A 17,553-nucleotide genomic window follows, 5' to 3' on the forward strand; every position below is an offset into this window, starting at 1 on the left:
AGGCAGTTTAGTGTTCGACTCGACACTCTTCTGGCAGCCCTTGCAACCAAGCTGGTGCCAAACATAATGCTCTGCACTCCTTTGGACTACGTCAGCAAGGTTGAGAGAGGAATCCTGACGATTGGGCTACCCAGGATTTTCTTACATTTAGCCCAGGCCTGCGCAAAACTGATTTTATGCACAACTCCATTGTCTCCCGAGACGAAAGGATGCCAACAACTTTTGTTTTTGGATGGGATATTCTGTTTCCTTTTCCTTCTATGTAAAGTGTCAAATTTAGTCTGAACACCCAGTAATTCGCCTCCATATTGAGGATGCTGCTAACAGAAATCCCCAAACTGTTATATCCTGGCGTTGGATAAATAATTTGATAAAGCATGGGGTAAGAAAATACTCACATGACACAATGGCATTACTGTTACACAAGGTTAAACACTCTCTACTAACGGCTCATAGTGAACTGCTTCCCAAACTGCCCGCAGTTCTTTATTTTATAGCAATGTGCCAGTCCACTTTTAGTCACTTGGTGGGTGGTCAGAATTCTTCTACAACACAAACTATCTGTTATTTATCTCCTTAACTTGGTATACTCTGTCATTTACCCTTTTGCAAAAATATCAGTGCTATAATAGTATTTATGTATGTATGTGTAACGATATGTATTCGTAACGAAAAAGTTTTTGGTTGAAGTCGAGGGTTACCAACTGTAACGGTTGAGATTGATTAATGTAATTACCAATTGTAACGGGTAAGATTGATTAGTAAACACTATTATGAAATGTCGGAGTCAGCAGATGTGACTATATAAATTTGTTGTTATAATTGTATACTGTAGGATGTGAAAGATGAACAATGCATGAAGTTTTAAGAAAGTATTTATTTACCGTTACGTTACAATACCTTGCCTCGATGGGCAGCTTATAATAAATCCAAAAGCATGTGAAGTAAAGTTTGTGTTTGTGTTCTCTTCACTGTTTAGTAGTAATTACAGAGAGAGATAGAAAGATGTAAGAGAACAGAATTAGAGCTAGTGAAAGTTGTAGGGTTGTGAGACGTTGTCTCACAGTTGTTGCTGACAGTTATTTCATTTCTCTCACTGACCATTGTCTTTAGCAGCTGCATTCCTTGTGATCATGATTCTAGCAGTCCATTCCCTAATTAATTGAGTCATCACGAGCCACCTCGCTTGGTTGTCGCCTAGTGACTACTTGATTTTTGATTGGGGTGTTCTTGCTTTTATAACTATCCAGAAGGATAGACATATCATTGAGAACAATAGATTTAGTTGGCGGACTTGTTAACTCTATTCTAGCTTTTGGTGAAGTAGAAGGGGTTAGAAAGAGTCAAGTGGTGAAGACATTATTTCGGTCTAGCTAAAGGCATCTGGAAAATGTAAAACTGCTGTCAGAGAAAAACCATTGTTCTACCATGGGAAAAGTTCTGTTGCAGTGTTAATTTGTATGTTCTCTTCTGCTTTTAATTAGTTGAAGTTTCCCTGTAAAGCTGCTGGTTTCTCACAAATATACAAAGCTCCATTACTGGAATTTAGAAAACAAAAATAAATTCACATTTTAAACTTGTGCAAATTTTGCAGATTTTTACTGTTCCACTTACAGAATGTATTTGTAATGGGCAAATTAGATAGTTGAATTCTTTTTCCGAAAACCCTAGATCCTGCAGATACTCATGTAGTGACACCAGGTTTTAGATGCCATTTTGGGACGTCCATCTGCGCATGTGTGCAATGTTTGGTGTCTTCCGGTAGGCTTGCCGGAAGTCCCCTGATGTGCATGCGCAGAAATCAGGAGCAGTTAGCTTTTCCCGCCTTTCCAAGCCGCTTGGCGGTCAATGAATTAAGACTTATCCCGACAAGGCTCCGAGCGAAGGGAATAGAGAAAAGGTGTCTGTCTGTCTGTGTGTGAGTTTGAGAAAAGATGGAAACGTGCGGCACGATTGCTGCGAGTGAAAGTGGCCACATGAACACGCTATGAGTTCGCTGCCGAGTTTCAGTGGGAAAAAAAGGGCTCATGGGGTCGGCAATCCTGGTGTTCCCACTTCATGTGTCGTTTTTATGTTGTGCTGTAAAAAAATTTTGTGTATCATTCGATTTCCTCGACTTTTCTTTCGATTTTATGTAAAACTAGCAGTATCGCCCGGCGTTGCTCGGGTTTGTAAGGGAAATAACTATAAAGCATTTTTAGAGAGTTATAGCCAAAAAAATGGAAAAAAAATTATGGTAAATTTTTTTTTGAGAGTTAAAACGGTCGAGTTGCGTCCCCTAGACAGTCTGTGGTTTGTGTTTCTGATTCTCGACCCCATGTCGAATTTATCGATTTTTTTCAGAACTGGGGGAACTTTTCAAAATTTTCTCTGCGTTAGTTTTGAATTATGACATTGGGCTATGAGTGTGTCAAGTTTCATCATAATCGGTTGAAAGCCGTGGTCAGGATGAGGGTACAACCTGACAGACACACACACAGACAAACTGCCGTTTATATATAGAGAGATTCTTAAAGATCATTTTTATGTAAATTTCATCCGTTTCTCATGACCCCCCCCCCTATACGTTGGCCCCTTGTGGGTAATAAAGAAATTGAGCGAAGGGGTGAACCAGACTCTGCAGGCGGTGAACCAGACTCCGCGGGCGGTGAACCAGACTCTGCAGGCGGTGAAGACTGTTTTAACCATGGGGATTTAATTCGACTCTGTTGTTTACCTAACCCTGGCGTTCACGCTCCCGATAACCAGCGATGAAGTATCTCCTTCGGTGATAATAATAAACTATTATTGTTATTTGTTCAGCTATTCGTGTTCCTACCGTTTTATTCCTTTTTTTAATCTTTTACTTTTACTTGTTTCAGTCATTTGACTGTGGCCATGCTGGAGCACCGCCTTTAGTCGAGCAAATCGACCCCGGGACTTATTCTTTTGTAAGCCCAGTACTTATTCTATTGGTCTCTTTTGCCGAACCGCTAAGTGACGGGGACGTAAACACACCAGCATCGGTTGTCAAGCAATGCTAGGGGGACAAACACACACATACATACATATATATATACATATATACGACAGGCTTCTTTTCAGTTTCCGTCTACCAAATCCACTCACAAGGCATTGGTCGGCCCGGGGCTATAGCAGAAGACACTTGCCCAAGATGCCACGCAGTGGGACTGAACCCGGAACCATGTGGTTGGTTAGCAAGCTACTTACCACACAGCCACTCCTGCGCCTTTCTACAACATTGTAGGGAAAATGTGTGAAGCCCCCTACAAGTGCAGATATCGCACATAGATAGATAACAAAAATCCAACACTCATAATCACTATCGGTATAAATGTGAATTTATTATTTAGACATGGAAGCTGGAGGTTCAAAGAAGCTGTTTGTAGTTATCCACTTTCTCAATGATTTTCAAAGAGATACTCACTACACTCTCGGAGTGGTTGGCATTAGGAAGGGCATCCAGCTGTAGAAATTCTGCCAGATCAGACTGGAGCCTGGTGCAGCCATCTGGTTCGCCAGTCCTCCTGTCAAATCGTCCAACCCATGCTAGCATGGAAAGCGGACGCTAAATGACGATGACGATGATGATGACTCACCTCAGCAGGGTAGCTAACCTCTGTGACCAAATTTCAGGCCTGGTCCCTATGGTAGAAAGAATTATTAATAGTCTGAAAGTAAACTAGCAGAACCATTAGCCTGTCTGACAAAATGCTTAGTAGTATTTCTTTTGGCCCTTCGCAGCCAGAGTTCAAATCTTGCTGAAGTCAACATTGTCTGTCGTTTATTTTAGGGCTGATCAGATAAGGTACCAGTCAAGCACAAGGGTCAATGTAATTAATATGATCCCTTCCTCCAAAATAACTCTTAATGATTTAAGTGTGCTGGCAGTGCTGTCTGTCTCACTGCGACCGATATTGGCAGATAAAATACAATCTTGCTAGTGCCAACATTGTCTGTCGTTTATTTTAGGGCTGATCAGATAGAGTACCAGTCAAGCACAAGGGTCAATGTAATTAATATGATCCCTTCCTCCAAAATAACTCTTAATAATTTAAGTGTGCTGGCAGTGCTGTCTGTCTCACTGCGACCGATATTGGCAGATAAAATACAATTATTGCTTAACTTTGGTAAACTAGACCGAGAAGATCTATGATCAAAGACATTCCAGCTGTGCCCTTCCAGTTTTCCAGCAAATTATTTTAGACTGTATAATCTACCATATCCTTCATACTTTTGTTAATTATTTAAGACGGTGGGTGTGATTTGAGTGGGGTTTAGCTGCTATTTTTAGAGGCTTGAATGACCGCCTGTACAAACCTGCCACCTGTGGAAAGTGGTGGTGGGAGAAAAGAGAAAGAAGCGTAAGCCACGTGACCAACTGACTTACCTGTCAATGGCGTCGCGAGTTCAGTTGAAGTGTTTCACCTGTAATTTGCCAACTTTTAAAACTAAACAAAACAACCGGAATAGGTCACCAGCTACACCAACAAGTTGTCTCCCGACCCCGTTCCCCCCATCATAATTATCGCCATTACCTTTAGTTTTTAATTAATTTCCGTCAACACCTTTGAAACTTTTAACCAGGAAAGAAAAGACACTCCCAAACTAAGCTGCGACCAGAGAACGAGGAAAAATGGGCCACAAAAGATGGCATATAATTCTTGACTGGATCCTCTTACATATTCTCGTCTTCTCTTGGTGTCCATCGACTTGTTGGGCTGAAATTGTGAAATGCAATGAACCATATGGCAGATATGAATTGGACAAGCGTCACGTCATGACCCACACCACCTACGGAACTGTTGAAGGTTTCTCTATACCTGTTCATAACACGCTTCTCAAAGACAGACGAGTGAACGTCTTTCTTGGCATTCCTTATGCCAGAAGACCCACCGACAAGGACCACAAAGAATATCGCTTCAGGGTAAAAGATTTAAGATTATAATATAATATTATATATATATATAGTACTATGGTGTATATATATATATATATAGAGAGAGAGAGATATATATAGTACTATGGTATATGTGTATATATATATATATATATAAGGTTGTCCCAAAAGTTCGTAGAAAGTCTTGGAAAATAATGGTCTTTATTTTGAAGAATAATTTTTGTTGTTTTTGTTAGTACTTGGCAAGTAAAAATTCAATTTTCGCAAGTGTTTACGAACTTTTGGGACAACCTAATATATATATATATATATATATGGTACTATGGTATATATATGGTAGATAATAGTTAAAATATATACTATATGGTACTATATATATATATAGTTGTGTGTGTATTAAAAAAATGTTTAAAGGGGATAAATATATCCTGGTGGATACTGATTTATCTCATAAAATAGTTTATATGCTGTAGTTTTGGATGTGTATAAATCTCCACTCACCTCTTGGTTTTCAATTATATACATAATACAAACATACATACATACACACCCATATATATATATACACACACACATATATATATATATATAAATATATATATAAGTTGAAAATGCACAGATAATAGTTAAAATATTTTTTATATTGTATTTTAAATGAATTTTATATATTTTTTTAAATATAAGTATTTTAATTATTCTCCATGCATTTTCAACTAAAATAACAAATAACATTGGAGGAGGGAGTTCCAGCCCGTTTCTATGGAGTCCTGTCTGTTTTGTAAAGATTATCATTTTGGGTATTTTCCCGGTTTATGACCAGGAAGTGGAAAAATATCCAAAGCAATCGGCATTGAAATTTCGAAACAAGCCTTTTCTGTTCCCAGAATTGTAATCTTCACATTTTAAAAACATGGGATCCTGAAATAATTTTTGAAAAAACAACAAAAAAAAAGTGTGAAAACCCACAAATATTGGGACGAATTTGAAAAGCTGTTTTTTTTTTTTTTTTCATTTTCTATATTTTACGTCTTTCAGTCATTGAACTGCGGCCTTGCTGGGGCACCTGCCTCGAAGGGTTTAGTCGAATTAATCGATCCCACTACTTTTTGTTAAAGCCTGGTATTTATTCTGTTGGTTCGTTTTGCCGAACCGCTAAGTTACGAAGACATAAACAAAACAACACAAGTTGTCTAGCTATTTTAAAAATAAGTTTGGTAATGTTATTTTGTTTGTTTTTAAAGCCATTTTAACGGTGCTGGTTGCACTGATGGATAACGCTGGTTTGAGTGAGGCTGCGTGGATAGATAAGGGAAGAACGAGGAAGCCGGGATTAAGTGCAATGATTTATTCAAACCGAAAGTGTTACAACGGCAAAGCTGTAAAGATACATCTTGAACGAACGGTCAGAATATATACACAATGGTTTAACAAGCACTTGGTACATATCTCTTTTACTCTTTTACTTGTTTCAGTCATTTGACTGCGGCCACGCTGGAGCACCGCCTTTAGTCGAGCAAATCGACCCCGGGACTTATTCTTTGTAAGCCCAGTACTTATTCTATCGGTCTCTTTTGCCGAACCGCTAAGTGACGGGGCCGTAAACACACCAGCATCGGTTGTCAAGCAATGCTAGGGGGACAAACACACACACATACATATATACGACAGGCTTCTTTCAGTTTCCGTCTACCAAATCCACTCACAAGGCATTGGCCGGCCCGGGGCTATAGCAGAAGACATTTGCCCAAGATGTCACGCAGTGGGACTGAACCCGGAACCATGTGGTTGGTTAGCAAGCTACTTACCACACAGCCACTCCTGCGCCTATATATATATATAATAATAATGAAATTATTGTATACAGTGCTCAGGTGCACCACAACTTGTCAAAAGTGCGTATAAAGTATATGCAGTAATGTACAAATGTCTGGAAAGCGAACAGTGTATGAGTCAGATACATGCTTGCGTGTGTATGGAGGGGAGAAAATCAGGTGTAGTGTTGGCGAATCTCAGGAAGCATGGAAGTTTTGAAGGATGCAGTGCTCCGAAAACTAGCAACTGATGGTGGCAGTTTGTTCCATGCTTCAGCAACTCTCAGCGTGAAAAAAAAATGTTTCCGAAAGTCATGGGAGTTGTGCTGTTTTCTGACTTTGTAAATTATGTCCACGGGTGTTCGACGGGTGGATTTTGAAAAGGTGCTCAGAGTTATTGTTTGTAAGATGATGGTGATGTTATGCTGGATAGAACAAGAAGAACAAATACGGGATATAACTTCTGCCGGAGGACAGGAACAAATGTACACGTCAAGGATAGCCGAGGCTGGCTGCGGAAATAAACTTGTTCTCGGTCGAAGATCCAAACTCGATCCTGCAGACCCACCTCACTGAAGAAATAGCAGGAAAGGTTTCCTTAAATAGCCTGATGCTAGGGCTAGTGGATAGACACAAAATTGGTACGCTTGGCTGGTCTCTCACATGATGGGGTAAACAGCTTGTTCTCTCTGATTCCTCCTTCAGTATAATAATAATAATAATAATAAAACATTGTGTACAGTGCTCAGGTGCACTACAACTCATCTAAAGTGTATGTATAATCAGGTGTAGTTTCGGCGGATTTCGGAAAGCATGAGGGCCTTAAAGGATGCAGTGTCATGGCAGTCAACAACTGACGCAGGCAGTTTGTTCCATGCTTCAGCAACTCTGAGTGTGAAAAAATGCTTCCGAAAGTCATGGGAGCTGTGTTGTTTTCTGACTTTGTAAATATGTCCACGTGTGTTAGACTCATGGAGATCAAAAAGGTGTTCAGTGTTGTTGTTGGTGAGGTGGTTGATAATTTTGTGGGTGTTTACCAAGTCCGTCGCCAGACGCCGGAACTTCAGTGAATCCATGCCCAGGGAAACAAGGCGCTCAGAATATGGTAGGTGTCTGATGGAGGGTATGCGTTTGGTTGCACGTCTCTGGACAGATTCCAGGAGGTCAATGTTCTGAGCAAGATAGGGATTCCAAACTGATGATGCGAATTCCAAGTGTGGTCGTACCATAGCTGTATACAGTTTTAAATAGATGGCTGGAGAGCGGCTAACAAAAGTCTTGCTGAGTGATGCCAAGACACCCTCGGCCTTCTTGACAATTTTAGAGATATGCTTTGTCCAACGCAATCTGCTCTAAGACCGTCTCTTTAATATTTAAACCAGTCATATCCGGTTCCAAACTTTCTACATGTTTCAGGTAAACATGGCCAGGTAAACAAGCATAACATTTGGCAGAGTAATCAGAAAACACTAAACAGCTATTGTTGCTTGTCTTTGACCCCGAATACTACTTCACTAAACCCCTACTTTACTCTGTTTGTCTTCTGACCCCTATCATATGTTTTTTTGTTAACTCCCTGTTTTTTTTACTATTTACCTCTTTCTTAGTTTTTGTTTTGACCTGACAAAGTGTGTTGTTAAATGTCCTCTTTTATATTCTCTCTCCGGAACAGATTCCCGACGAACCAGAATGGGATGGTTTGTGGAAGGCTACGAAATTCGGCCCTGCCTGTCCACAGGCTCCATGGTACGCCCGTGAAACTATCCCTGACTTTCATGAGATGGATGAAGACTGCCTTTACTTGAATATTTATGCTCCAAATGTAAGTTTGTCTTTACATTGAAATGTAGACGAGAGAGAGGTTAGCATGGCCCAGGCGAAAGGGCCTATAGATTGGAGAAGGACACCTTGACCACAAGGTGCTTGAGAGAGAGGTTAGCATGGCTCAGGTGAAAGGGCCTATAGATTGGAGAAGGACACCTTGACCACAAGGTGCTTGAGAGAGAGGTTAGCATGACCCAGGTGAATGGGCCTATAGATTGGAGAAGGACACCTTGACCACTAAGGTGCTTATCTCAGCTGTCAGATGACCATGGTTTTGTGGGGTTTCCACAAATAACGCTCAAAGGTTGCCCAATTTTAGGGGAAATTTTCATTATTGAAATTTGCTTTTGTTATTTCTCTTGTTTACATGTTTTTTTTTTATTTATGTAATCCTACAAGGTATCATCCTTTGCCATCCTCAATCGTTTTGTGAGCTTTTGAGGATAATAAAGAAAACATTATTATTATTATTATTATTAGTAGTAGTAGTAGTAGTTGGTGGTGGTGAGCTGGCAGAATTGTTAGCACACTGGGCAAACTGCTTAGCATTTCATCTGCCTTCACGTTCTGAGTTCAAATTCTGCTGCATCCTTCCAGGGTCGATAAATTAAATACCAGTGAAACACTGGGGGCAATGTAATTCACTAATCCCTTCCCACAAAATTTCAGGTTTTGTGTCTATAATAGAAAGGATTATTATTATCATTAAGATGGTGAGCTGACAGAATCGTTAGCACACTGGACGAAGTGCTTAGCGGTATTTCGTCTGCCCCTATGTTAGGAGTTCAAATTCTGCTGAAGTTGACTTTGCTTTTTATCCTTCCAGGGTTGATAAATTAAGTACCAGTAAAATACTGGGGGCAATGTAATTCACTAATCCCTTCCCGCAAAATTTCAGGTTTTGGGCCTTTAGTAGAAAAGATTACTATTAAGATGGTGAGCTGGCAGGATAGTTAGCACACTGGACGAAATGCTTAGCGGTATTTCGCCCATCGCTACATTCTGAGTTCAAATTCTGCTGAGAATGATTTTGCTTTTTATTCTTTCAGAGTCGATAAATTAAGTACCAGTGAAACACTGGGGTCTATTTAATCGACTTATCCCCTCCCCACAAATGACTGCCCTTGTGGCAAAATTTGAAGCCATTATTATTGCCTCTGCCTTAGGGAAAGTGGAAGGATTGTTTACAGTCGCATTTGTTTGTTTGTTTGTCCATGGACAAGATATCTCAAGAACCGCTGGATGGATTCAGATGAAACTTCCAGGAATGTTTGGCCTCGTGACCGCCACAAACTGATTAGATTTTGGGATCGATCCGGTACAATTTTTGAGAGAGTGGTTGGGTTCATTTTCAGTATTCTCATTGGTGAGAGCAGTCAAGTTTATTTCAGATATTCTCATTTTAAAAATCATCTCTGGTTAATCATTGAGAGGATGTTGGTATTGCCCTGGTGGAGGTTTGCGCTTTCTGAGTGCTCTTATTATTATTCAAATAAGAGGATGCACGACCCAGCGGTAAGGGCATTGTGCTTGCAATCATAAGGTTGTGGTTTCAATCCCTAGATCGGATGGTGTGTTGTGTTCTTGAGCAAAAAACACTTCATCTTGCGTTGCTTTGCTATCATGTGGACAGCTGATGTGTGGTGCACTGTGAACCTGTTCAAGCAACATTGGTTTGATGGACGGAATAAGCTAATGTTCGGCACATACATTTGATCTCTATGAAATAAGTCATTTGTGCAGGTCGTTCAGTAAAGAAGCTGAACACTCATCTGTCATCTTCAATAGGAGAGTCCGTCAGTATTATTATTATTAAGGCATCAAGCTGGCAAAATTGTTTGGCTGTCAAACAAAATTGGCCCCTTGAATTCTGAGTTCAAATGCTGCTGCAATCTGCTTTTCCTTTCATCCTTTTGAGGCTGGTAAGATAAAGTACGTAACAAATTGAGGGGTCAATAGTATTGACTAACTCCTTTTCCTCAAAACTTCTGGCCTTGTGTCAAAATTTATTGGGTTGGGACATAATTATTGCAGCTTTTTTTCAACAAATTTTATTCAACAAAAACATCTTTAAATGACGGTCTGACCGTCTGCCAAGCAAATGGGAAGCAGTAATTGAAGTAGATGGTGAATATGCTCCAGAATAATCATTTAAAGATGTTTTTGTTGAATAAGATTTGTTGAAAAAAAGTTGCAATAATTATGCACCAACCCATTACTACTGCTACTACTAAGGGTAAAGATGCACCTTCGGTCAAGAATGACCATGGCATTGCACCTAGAAAGATGCCCACTGAGGCACAAGTCCAGGCAAGGTTGTTTATAGAAGACCAGCAGTTGCCCATGCATACCAGCCCGTGGTCGCCCTGCTTCTGATATTGTCAAAGAGAAAGGCAAAGGCCAATCTAGCTTGGCACCAGTGACATTGTAACTTATTTCTACAGCTGAGTAAATTGGAGCAACGTGAAATGTCTTACTGAAGAATCCAACACAGCCCAGTCTGGGAATCGAGCTCGCTACCTCATGGTTGTGAGCCTGATACTCTAACCATTGAGCTATGTGCCTTCACTATACTGCTGCTACTACGACTACTATACTAAGCTGGCAGAATTGTTAACTCACCTGACAAAATGCTTGGCGGCAATTTATCCATCTTCACACTCAAATTCTGCTGAGGTCAATTGGTCTTCCGTCTTTTAGGGGGCGATACAATAGGTACCAATTGAGCACTGGGGTTGATGTAATTAACTGGTCCCTTCCTCCAAAATTTCAGGTCTTGTACTTATACAGTGATCCCTCGTTTATCGCAGTAGATTGGTTCCGAGACTGGCCGCGATAACTGAATTTCCGCAAAGTAGGGACACCATATTTACAGTATTTATTTAACGTGTATTTGGACTTTTAAAGCCCTCCCTGTACTGTTAACAACCCACCCATTACAGTAGTCTATTAATAACAAGGACAACTGTTAAGCAATAACACTTTAGATTTAAAAAGATAAAGATTGTTACTGTTACACAGGCCAGATTACAAAATAGAAAGCTGTGATTCATCGTCTCTCTCCATTGCACCAATCACAGCCCGCCTTAAGTTCAAATACCCCTATATATGCTTTTTTGCTATTTTATGCTTGTTTTGTTGTTCCTAGACTAGGAAATAACATTTATTATTAATATTTTAATGGATTTAATGAAAAATTTTAGGCGTTCATATATATATATATTTTAAAAATCAGCGAAGTTGTGAATCTGTGGTAGTTGGACCGCGAAGTAGCGAGGGATCACTATAGTAGAAAGATTATTATTATTATTGGTGAGCTGGTAGAATCCTGATTGTGCTGGGCAAAATGCTTGGCGGCATTTTGTCCCTCTTAAATTTCTAAGTTCAAATTCTGCCAAGGTTGACTTAGCCTTTTTATCTTTTTGGGGTTGATAATATAGGTACCAGTTGATTACTGGTGTCTGTTATCGACTCACCCTCTTCCCTAAACTTCAGGCCTTGTACCAAAATAAGAAAACAACGGCATTATTATTATTAAAGTGGTGAGCTGTTCTTGACTTACTACCCTCCCCCAAGATTTCAGTGTGGTACCTTTAGTAGAAAAGATCATCATCATTATTATTATTATTTTTCCCTTCTTTCTTCAAATTTTCTTCCGTTTCTCGCCGAGTGTTTTCCGTACACCTAGGGCAGAGAAGCTCATTGTATGCATTCGCAGATTACATATGCAAATTCACAGGTAAAATATGTATTTTTAAAAAAATTAATAAATAAATAAATTCATGAATGGATGTTGTTTTCACAGCGATAATGCTCTTCTCAGTACATGAGCCGTTCCAGTTAACACGTTTTTTGCATTTTCATCATTATCATCATCATCGTTTAACATCCGCTTTCCATGCTGGCATGGATTGGACGGTTCAATTGGGGTCTTGGAAGCCCGAAGGCTGCACCAGGCCAGTCAGATCTGGCAGTGTTTCTACAGCTGGATGCCCTTCCTAACGCCAACCACTCCGTGAGTGTAGTGGGTGCTTTTTACGTGCCACCCGCACAGGTGCCAGACGAGGCTGGCGAATGGCCACGCTCGGATGGTGCTTTTTACGTGCCACTGGCACGGAGGCCAGGCGAGGCTGGCAACGGCCACGGTCGGATGGTGTTTGTTACGTGCCACCGGCACGGAGGCCAGTCGATGTGGCGCTGGCTACGGCCATGTTTGGACGGTTTATTATTGAATCATTATCTCGCTGAGCGAAATGCTAAACATCATTTCATCTGTTTCTATGTTCTGAGTTCAAATTCTGTCAAGGTCAACCTTGCCTTTCATCTTTTTGGGGGTCGATAAACACTGGATTTGATGTAATCAACTAGTTCCCCCCTGCCCCAAATTTCAGGCTTGTGCCTTTATTATTATTATTATTATTATTATTATTATTATTATTTTTTCTTTTCTTTAGGCTTCATCACAACAAGGTACCACGCATCAAGATGGCTGGGGCCAAATCAACAGGCCACTTTACCCTGTCCTTGTGTTTATCCATGGTGGGGGATATGTCATGGGAACATCTCAGCAATTCCCTGGTTTGTTCTTGGCTGAACGCAATGTTGTTGTCGTCACAATGAACTATCGACTGAATGCCCTCGGTAAGTACTTCACAGGGGTCATATAATGGGGTGCAGTGTGGTTGGTGATGCGATTGTTGTTGTTTAACCCCAGGTTAAACTTTGAGTGGACTTATGGTCAAAGGTATTCCAGATGTGACAGTCCAGTTAATTATTTTTCTGTTTGGAGGGAACTCAAGACTGCACTGTTCAATGTGCATCCTTCAGTGTGTGGTTTGAGGGAGGTTTAGTTGCCATTTCTAGCAGGTTGACTGACCTCATAGAGGCCCTTTTGATGATTTAGTGGAGGAGTGATGTGGCATAATGGTGTAGGGCAGTGGTTCTCAACCGAATTCCATATGGCCCCTGAGGGTCTATATAAGAGTTTTGGGGATCCACATAACAATAGTAAACTGGGGTTCCACAATAGTATTCTAAGGGCTCCTGAAAAACTTTTGCTTTAGATATATGTATTGGTGTATGTTGCAAAGAAACAGCTGGGTTTCTTTCTCTAACATTTTACACAGTTCAACCTACACAAGGGAATGTGTGAAAAACAGAATAGGGATTTTGAAAGTGGTTTCTATAAAACTAGTTTTTAAACATCGAATGGCTATGGGGTCCACCAGAAAAAAATATCCAAAGGGGTCCATAGACATATAATAGTTGAGAATCCCTGCTTTAGATGTATGTAATGGTATGTATTGCAAAGAAGCAGCTGGGTTTCTTTCTCTAACATTTTACAGTTCAACCAACAGAAGTTAATGTGTGGAAAACAGAAGAGGAAATTTGAAAGAAGTTTGAATAAAACTAATTTTTAAATGGCTATGGGGTCCACCAGAATAAAATAATAATCAGAGGGGTTCTTAGGTAAAAAAAAAAAAAAAGTGGTTGAGATGCCTTGGTGTAGGGGTATCGAATGATATAGTAGAGTGTGAAACGAACTTCGTGAGTGTGAATATCTTCTCTGGACCTTTTGGGGGTGCGAGAGGCAATCACTAGCCGTTGCTTTAATAATCCAGAATTCTACCTGTCAGAAACAACAAGACGCAGACGTAAAATATATATAAACTACTTTATTCTCTAATGTGGTAACAGTAACAATAAGTGGTTATCTGGTATCCCTTTGGTATAAATGTGTCAGTGCTGAACCTTATCGCTGTAAAATAAGAAAGTGTTCAAATGCAAAACGACACTGGTCAAAGATGGCGTCCGGAACAGGGAGATGTGGTCTGCAACAATTTGGTTAAAGGCCTTTTGGTAAGGTGCTGCTAGAATCAAGTTCGGACGGAGAGAAAATATACGTGACCGTCGCCTTCAGTTGCTGCTGTCTCAAGTCGCTGCTTGCTGGACGCTGGTGGTCAACGTCTTACAATCCCCTTGCCTCGGCTAACTGCTACGTAGGCAAAAGGGTTCTTCTTCCGGTGGTGAAAGCACCAACCCCGCACGCGCGAAATACAAATGGACGGTGCGCGAGCGCGCGCCGTTGTATAGGATCACTACAAGTGTTTTGGTGTAGTCAGTGCATTGTATATGGCTTTGTACAGTGTAGTATGGTCTGGAGCCAGAGATTTTGTGGAGAAATATGTTTACGATCAAATGAAACAACTCCCAATCTCTGGGAAGAATAGGACCAAAGCCCTAAGGGCAATATCAGAGACAGAGAAGAGATGTTCCATCTGGATCTGGTCGAAGAGGAATAAAATCGACCACCATTACTGATTTTTGTATTTTAATGCTAAGGGAAGTAACTCTGAATGAATCGTCGTGATAGCGTTGACGTTGCACCGCTACCATGGCAACCAGTTTTATTTCTTAAAGTATAAGTTTGAATGCTGAGTCAACGGAGGGGAGTCCCAGCTTGATGAACTCTCCAAGCGGTTTGAATGCACGAGTCTCCGATATCCAAATGGCTAAAAGGTATCAGCAGAAGGGTACCCAGGAGTCATGACCTGGGTGTAGCCTGGACTGCCTGAGTGGGGTTTCTTCAGAAAACTTCTGCTGTTCTGCCCCCTCAAGAGATTCTTACCTCTATAAATATCTCTCCTATAAGTTCGTTGACGGGAAACCTTTTGAATATGCATATCAACGCTCCCATTTTATTAACCCATTAGCGCCCATGGTCCTTTTCTTCGGACCAGAAGGATGATCCATCATATTTCTGCAACACCTGTATTTTTCTGAGGTACCTGTTGTTAGTCATCAATTTTTTTTATATAGGCGCAGGAGTGGCTGTGTGGTAAGTAGCTTGCTTACCAACCACTTGGTTCCGGGTTCATTCCCACATATATATATATGACTGGCTTCTTTCAGTTTCTGTCAACCAAATTCACTCAAGGCTTTGGTCAGCCCGAGACAATAGTAGATGATACTCACCCAAGGTGCCACGCAGTGGGACTGAACCTGGAACCATGTGGCTGGGAAGCAAGCTTCTTACCACACAGCCATGCCTGCACCTTTATATGTATAATATATATATATATATATATATTTATTTATTTATTTATTTATTTTGTTAAGGGCCAATACACTGGCCTGAGTGGTATTTCTTCTCTGAAGACCTGCTGTTCAGCTCTCGAGAGTTTTTTTACCACCAGAGTGCTATGTGGCATAGTCTGCAATGACAAGAATTGTAAGCACCCTGGACAAAATGCTTAGCTCCATTTTGTATGTCTTTATGTCCTGAGGTCAAGTTCCACCGAGGTCAACCTTCCCTTTCATCCTTTTGGGGTCAATGTAATCAACAAGTTCCCTGCAAATTTCAGGCCTTGTGCCTTTCGTAGAACGAATTATTATTATACTGTTCTTCCCCACCCAATTTCTGCAGTTGTCACCTATTCTTCCTTACTCTCCCATACTGTTCATCTCCCAATATTATTCACCCTCTCAACCATTCCTTGTCTTTAACTATCTCTCATTCTCTCATACACCCTTGCAACCTATCTTCTCCCGCACTTCCTCTTCTTCTGTCTCCTCTAACTTCTACTCACCTTGTATCTTCAGGGTCTGCCCTGACCCCTCATTATCACTATTTTTATCCTGCCCATTCCCAACCTTTATTCCATAATGTGAAGTGACGTGTAGCCCCTCTACTGCAAGAAATCTTTTCTGGTTCCTTCTCTCACTGTAACCCTTCATCCCATAACAAAGCCGTCTCCCTCCCCACTGTACTCCCACTCAGTTTAAGAGGATCTTAGTCTTAGACGTTACCCAGTAACCTCACTAGTGCTGGTGCTGCAGGAAATGCACCCGCTGTAGAGTGATTGGGATTAGGAAGAATATCTAGCTGTAGAAACCATGCCAAAATAGGCATTGGAGTGTGATGCTGTACTCGGACCTGTTGGATTCTGTCAAACAATAACTCTGAGCACCTTTTCAAACTCCACCCATCTAACACCCGTGGACATATTTACAAAGTAAGAAAACAGCACAGCTCCCATGACTTCAGGAAACATTTTTTCACGCTGAGAGTTGCTGAAGCATGGAACAAACTGCCACCGTCAGTTGCTAGTTGTCGGAGCACTGCATCCTTCAAAACTTCCATGCTTTCTGAGATTCGCCAACACTACACCTGATTTTCTCCCCTCCATACACACGCTTAGGCATGGAACAAACTGCCACCATCAGTTGCTAGTTGTCGGAGCACTGCATCCTTCAAAACTTCCATGCTTCCTGAGATTCGCCAACACTACACCTGATCTTTCTCCCCTCCATACACACGCAAGCATGTATCTGACTCATACACTGTTCGCTTTCCAGACATTTGTACATTACTGCATATACTTTATATGCACTTTTGACAAGTTGTGGTGCACCTGAGCACTGTACAATAATTTCATTATATATTATATTATATTATATTATATCATCCGAGCCAAATTGAGGAGTAGGCTCAACAAACCAGTATGATCTTAGGCTCAAATGCATGGCCCCTACATCAGACTGTGATTAATGAAGAGAACATGCTGCGGTCTTCATCCTGCGGAGCACTGAGCATAGGCAATCCAATCGAGGGCTTTTTAATCCAGTTGTCACATGCAATTATTTATAGCTCTCTCTGCTGAGGAATTCACGTTTCCAAAGAAAGAATTATTTCACGTTCTTGAATTTGCCAAACTCTAACAATGTCAATAAGTCATGTTATTGTTTTTTTTTATATTGTTATTATTATTATTGTTATTTTTGTATTTCAGGTTTCTTGAGTACCGAAGACCAATTGGCAGCTGGGAACTATGGACTGTGGGACCAGGTGCGTGCACTGCTTTTCATCAAGAATAACATTAGGAACTTCCAAGGCGACTCGAACAAGATCACCATTGCTGGTCATGATGCAGGAGCAGCAAGTGTCGGAATACATTTGCTCTCACCTCAGTCACAAAGTAAAACATTATTATTATTATTATTATTATTATCATTATT

At 40.7% G+C, this 17,553-nt stretch overlaps 1 protein-coding gene across 1 annotated transcript in view; it reads left to right on the forward strand.

Annotated features, from left to right (window-relative positions):
- The first annotated feature begins 4,366 nt into the window (after positions 1-4,366).
- Positions 4,367-17,553, forward strand: part of LOC115223908 (neuroligin-4, X-linked) — a 32,204-nt gene continuing 19,017 nt past the window's right edge. The window contains exons 1-4 of the mRNA XM_029794637.2: positions 4,367-4,927; positions 8,384-8,533; positions 12,990-13,176; positions 17,328-17,513. Of these exons, the coding sequence (XP_029650497.1) occupies positions 4,637-4,927; positions 8,384-8,533; positions 12,990-13,176; positions 17,328-17,513 (814 nt within the window). The 5' untranslated portion in view covers positions 4,367-4,636. The remainder of the gene's footprint in view (positions 4,928-8,383; positions 8,534-12,989; positions 13,177-17,327; positions 17,514-17,553) is intronic.

Source organism: Octopus sinensis, linkage group LG24 (genome assembly GCF_006345805.1).
Source record: "Octopus sinensis linkage group LG24, ASM634580v1, whole genome shotgun sequence".
NCBI classification, from domain to species: domain Eukaryota; kingdom Metazoa; phylum Mollusca; class Cephalopoda; order Octopoda; family Octopodidae; genus Octopus; species Octopus sinensis.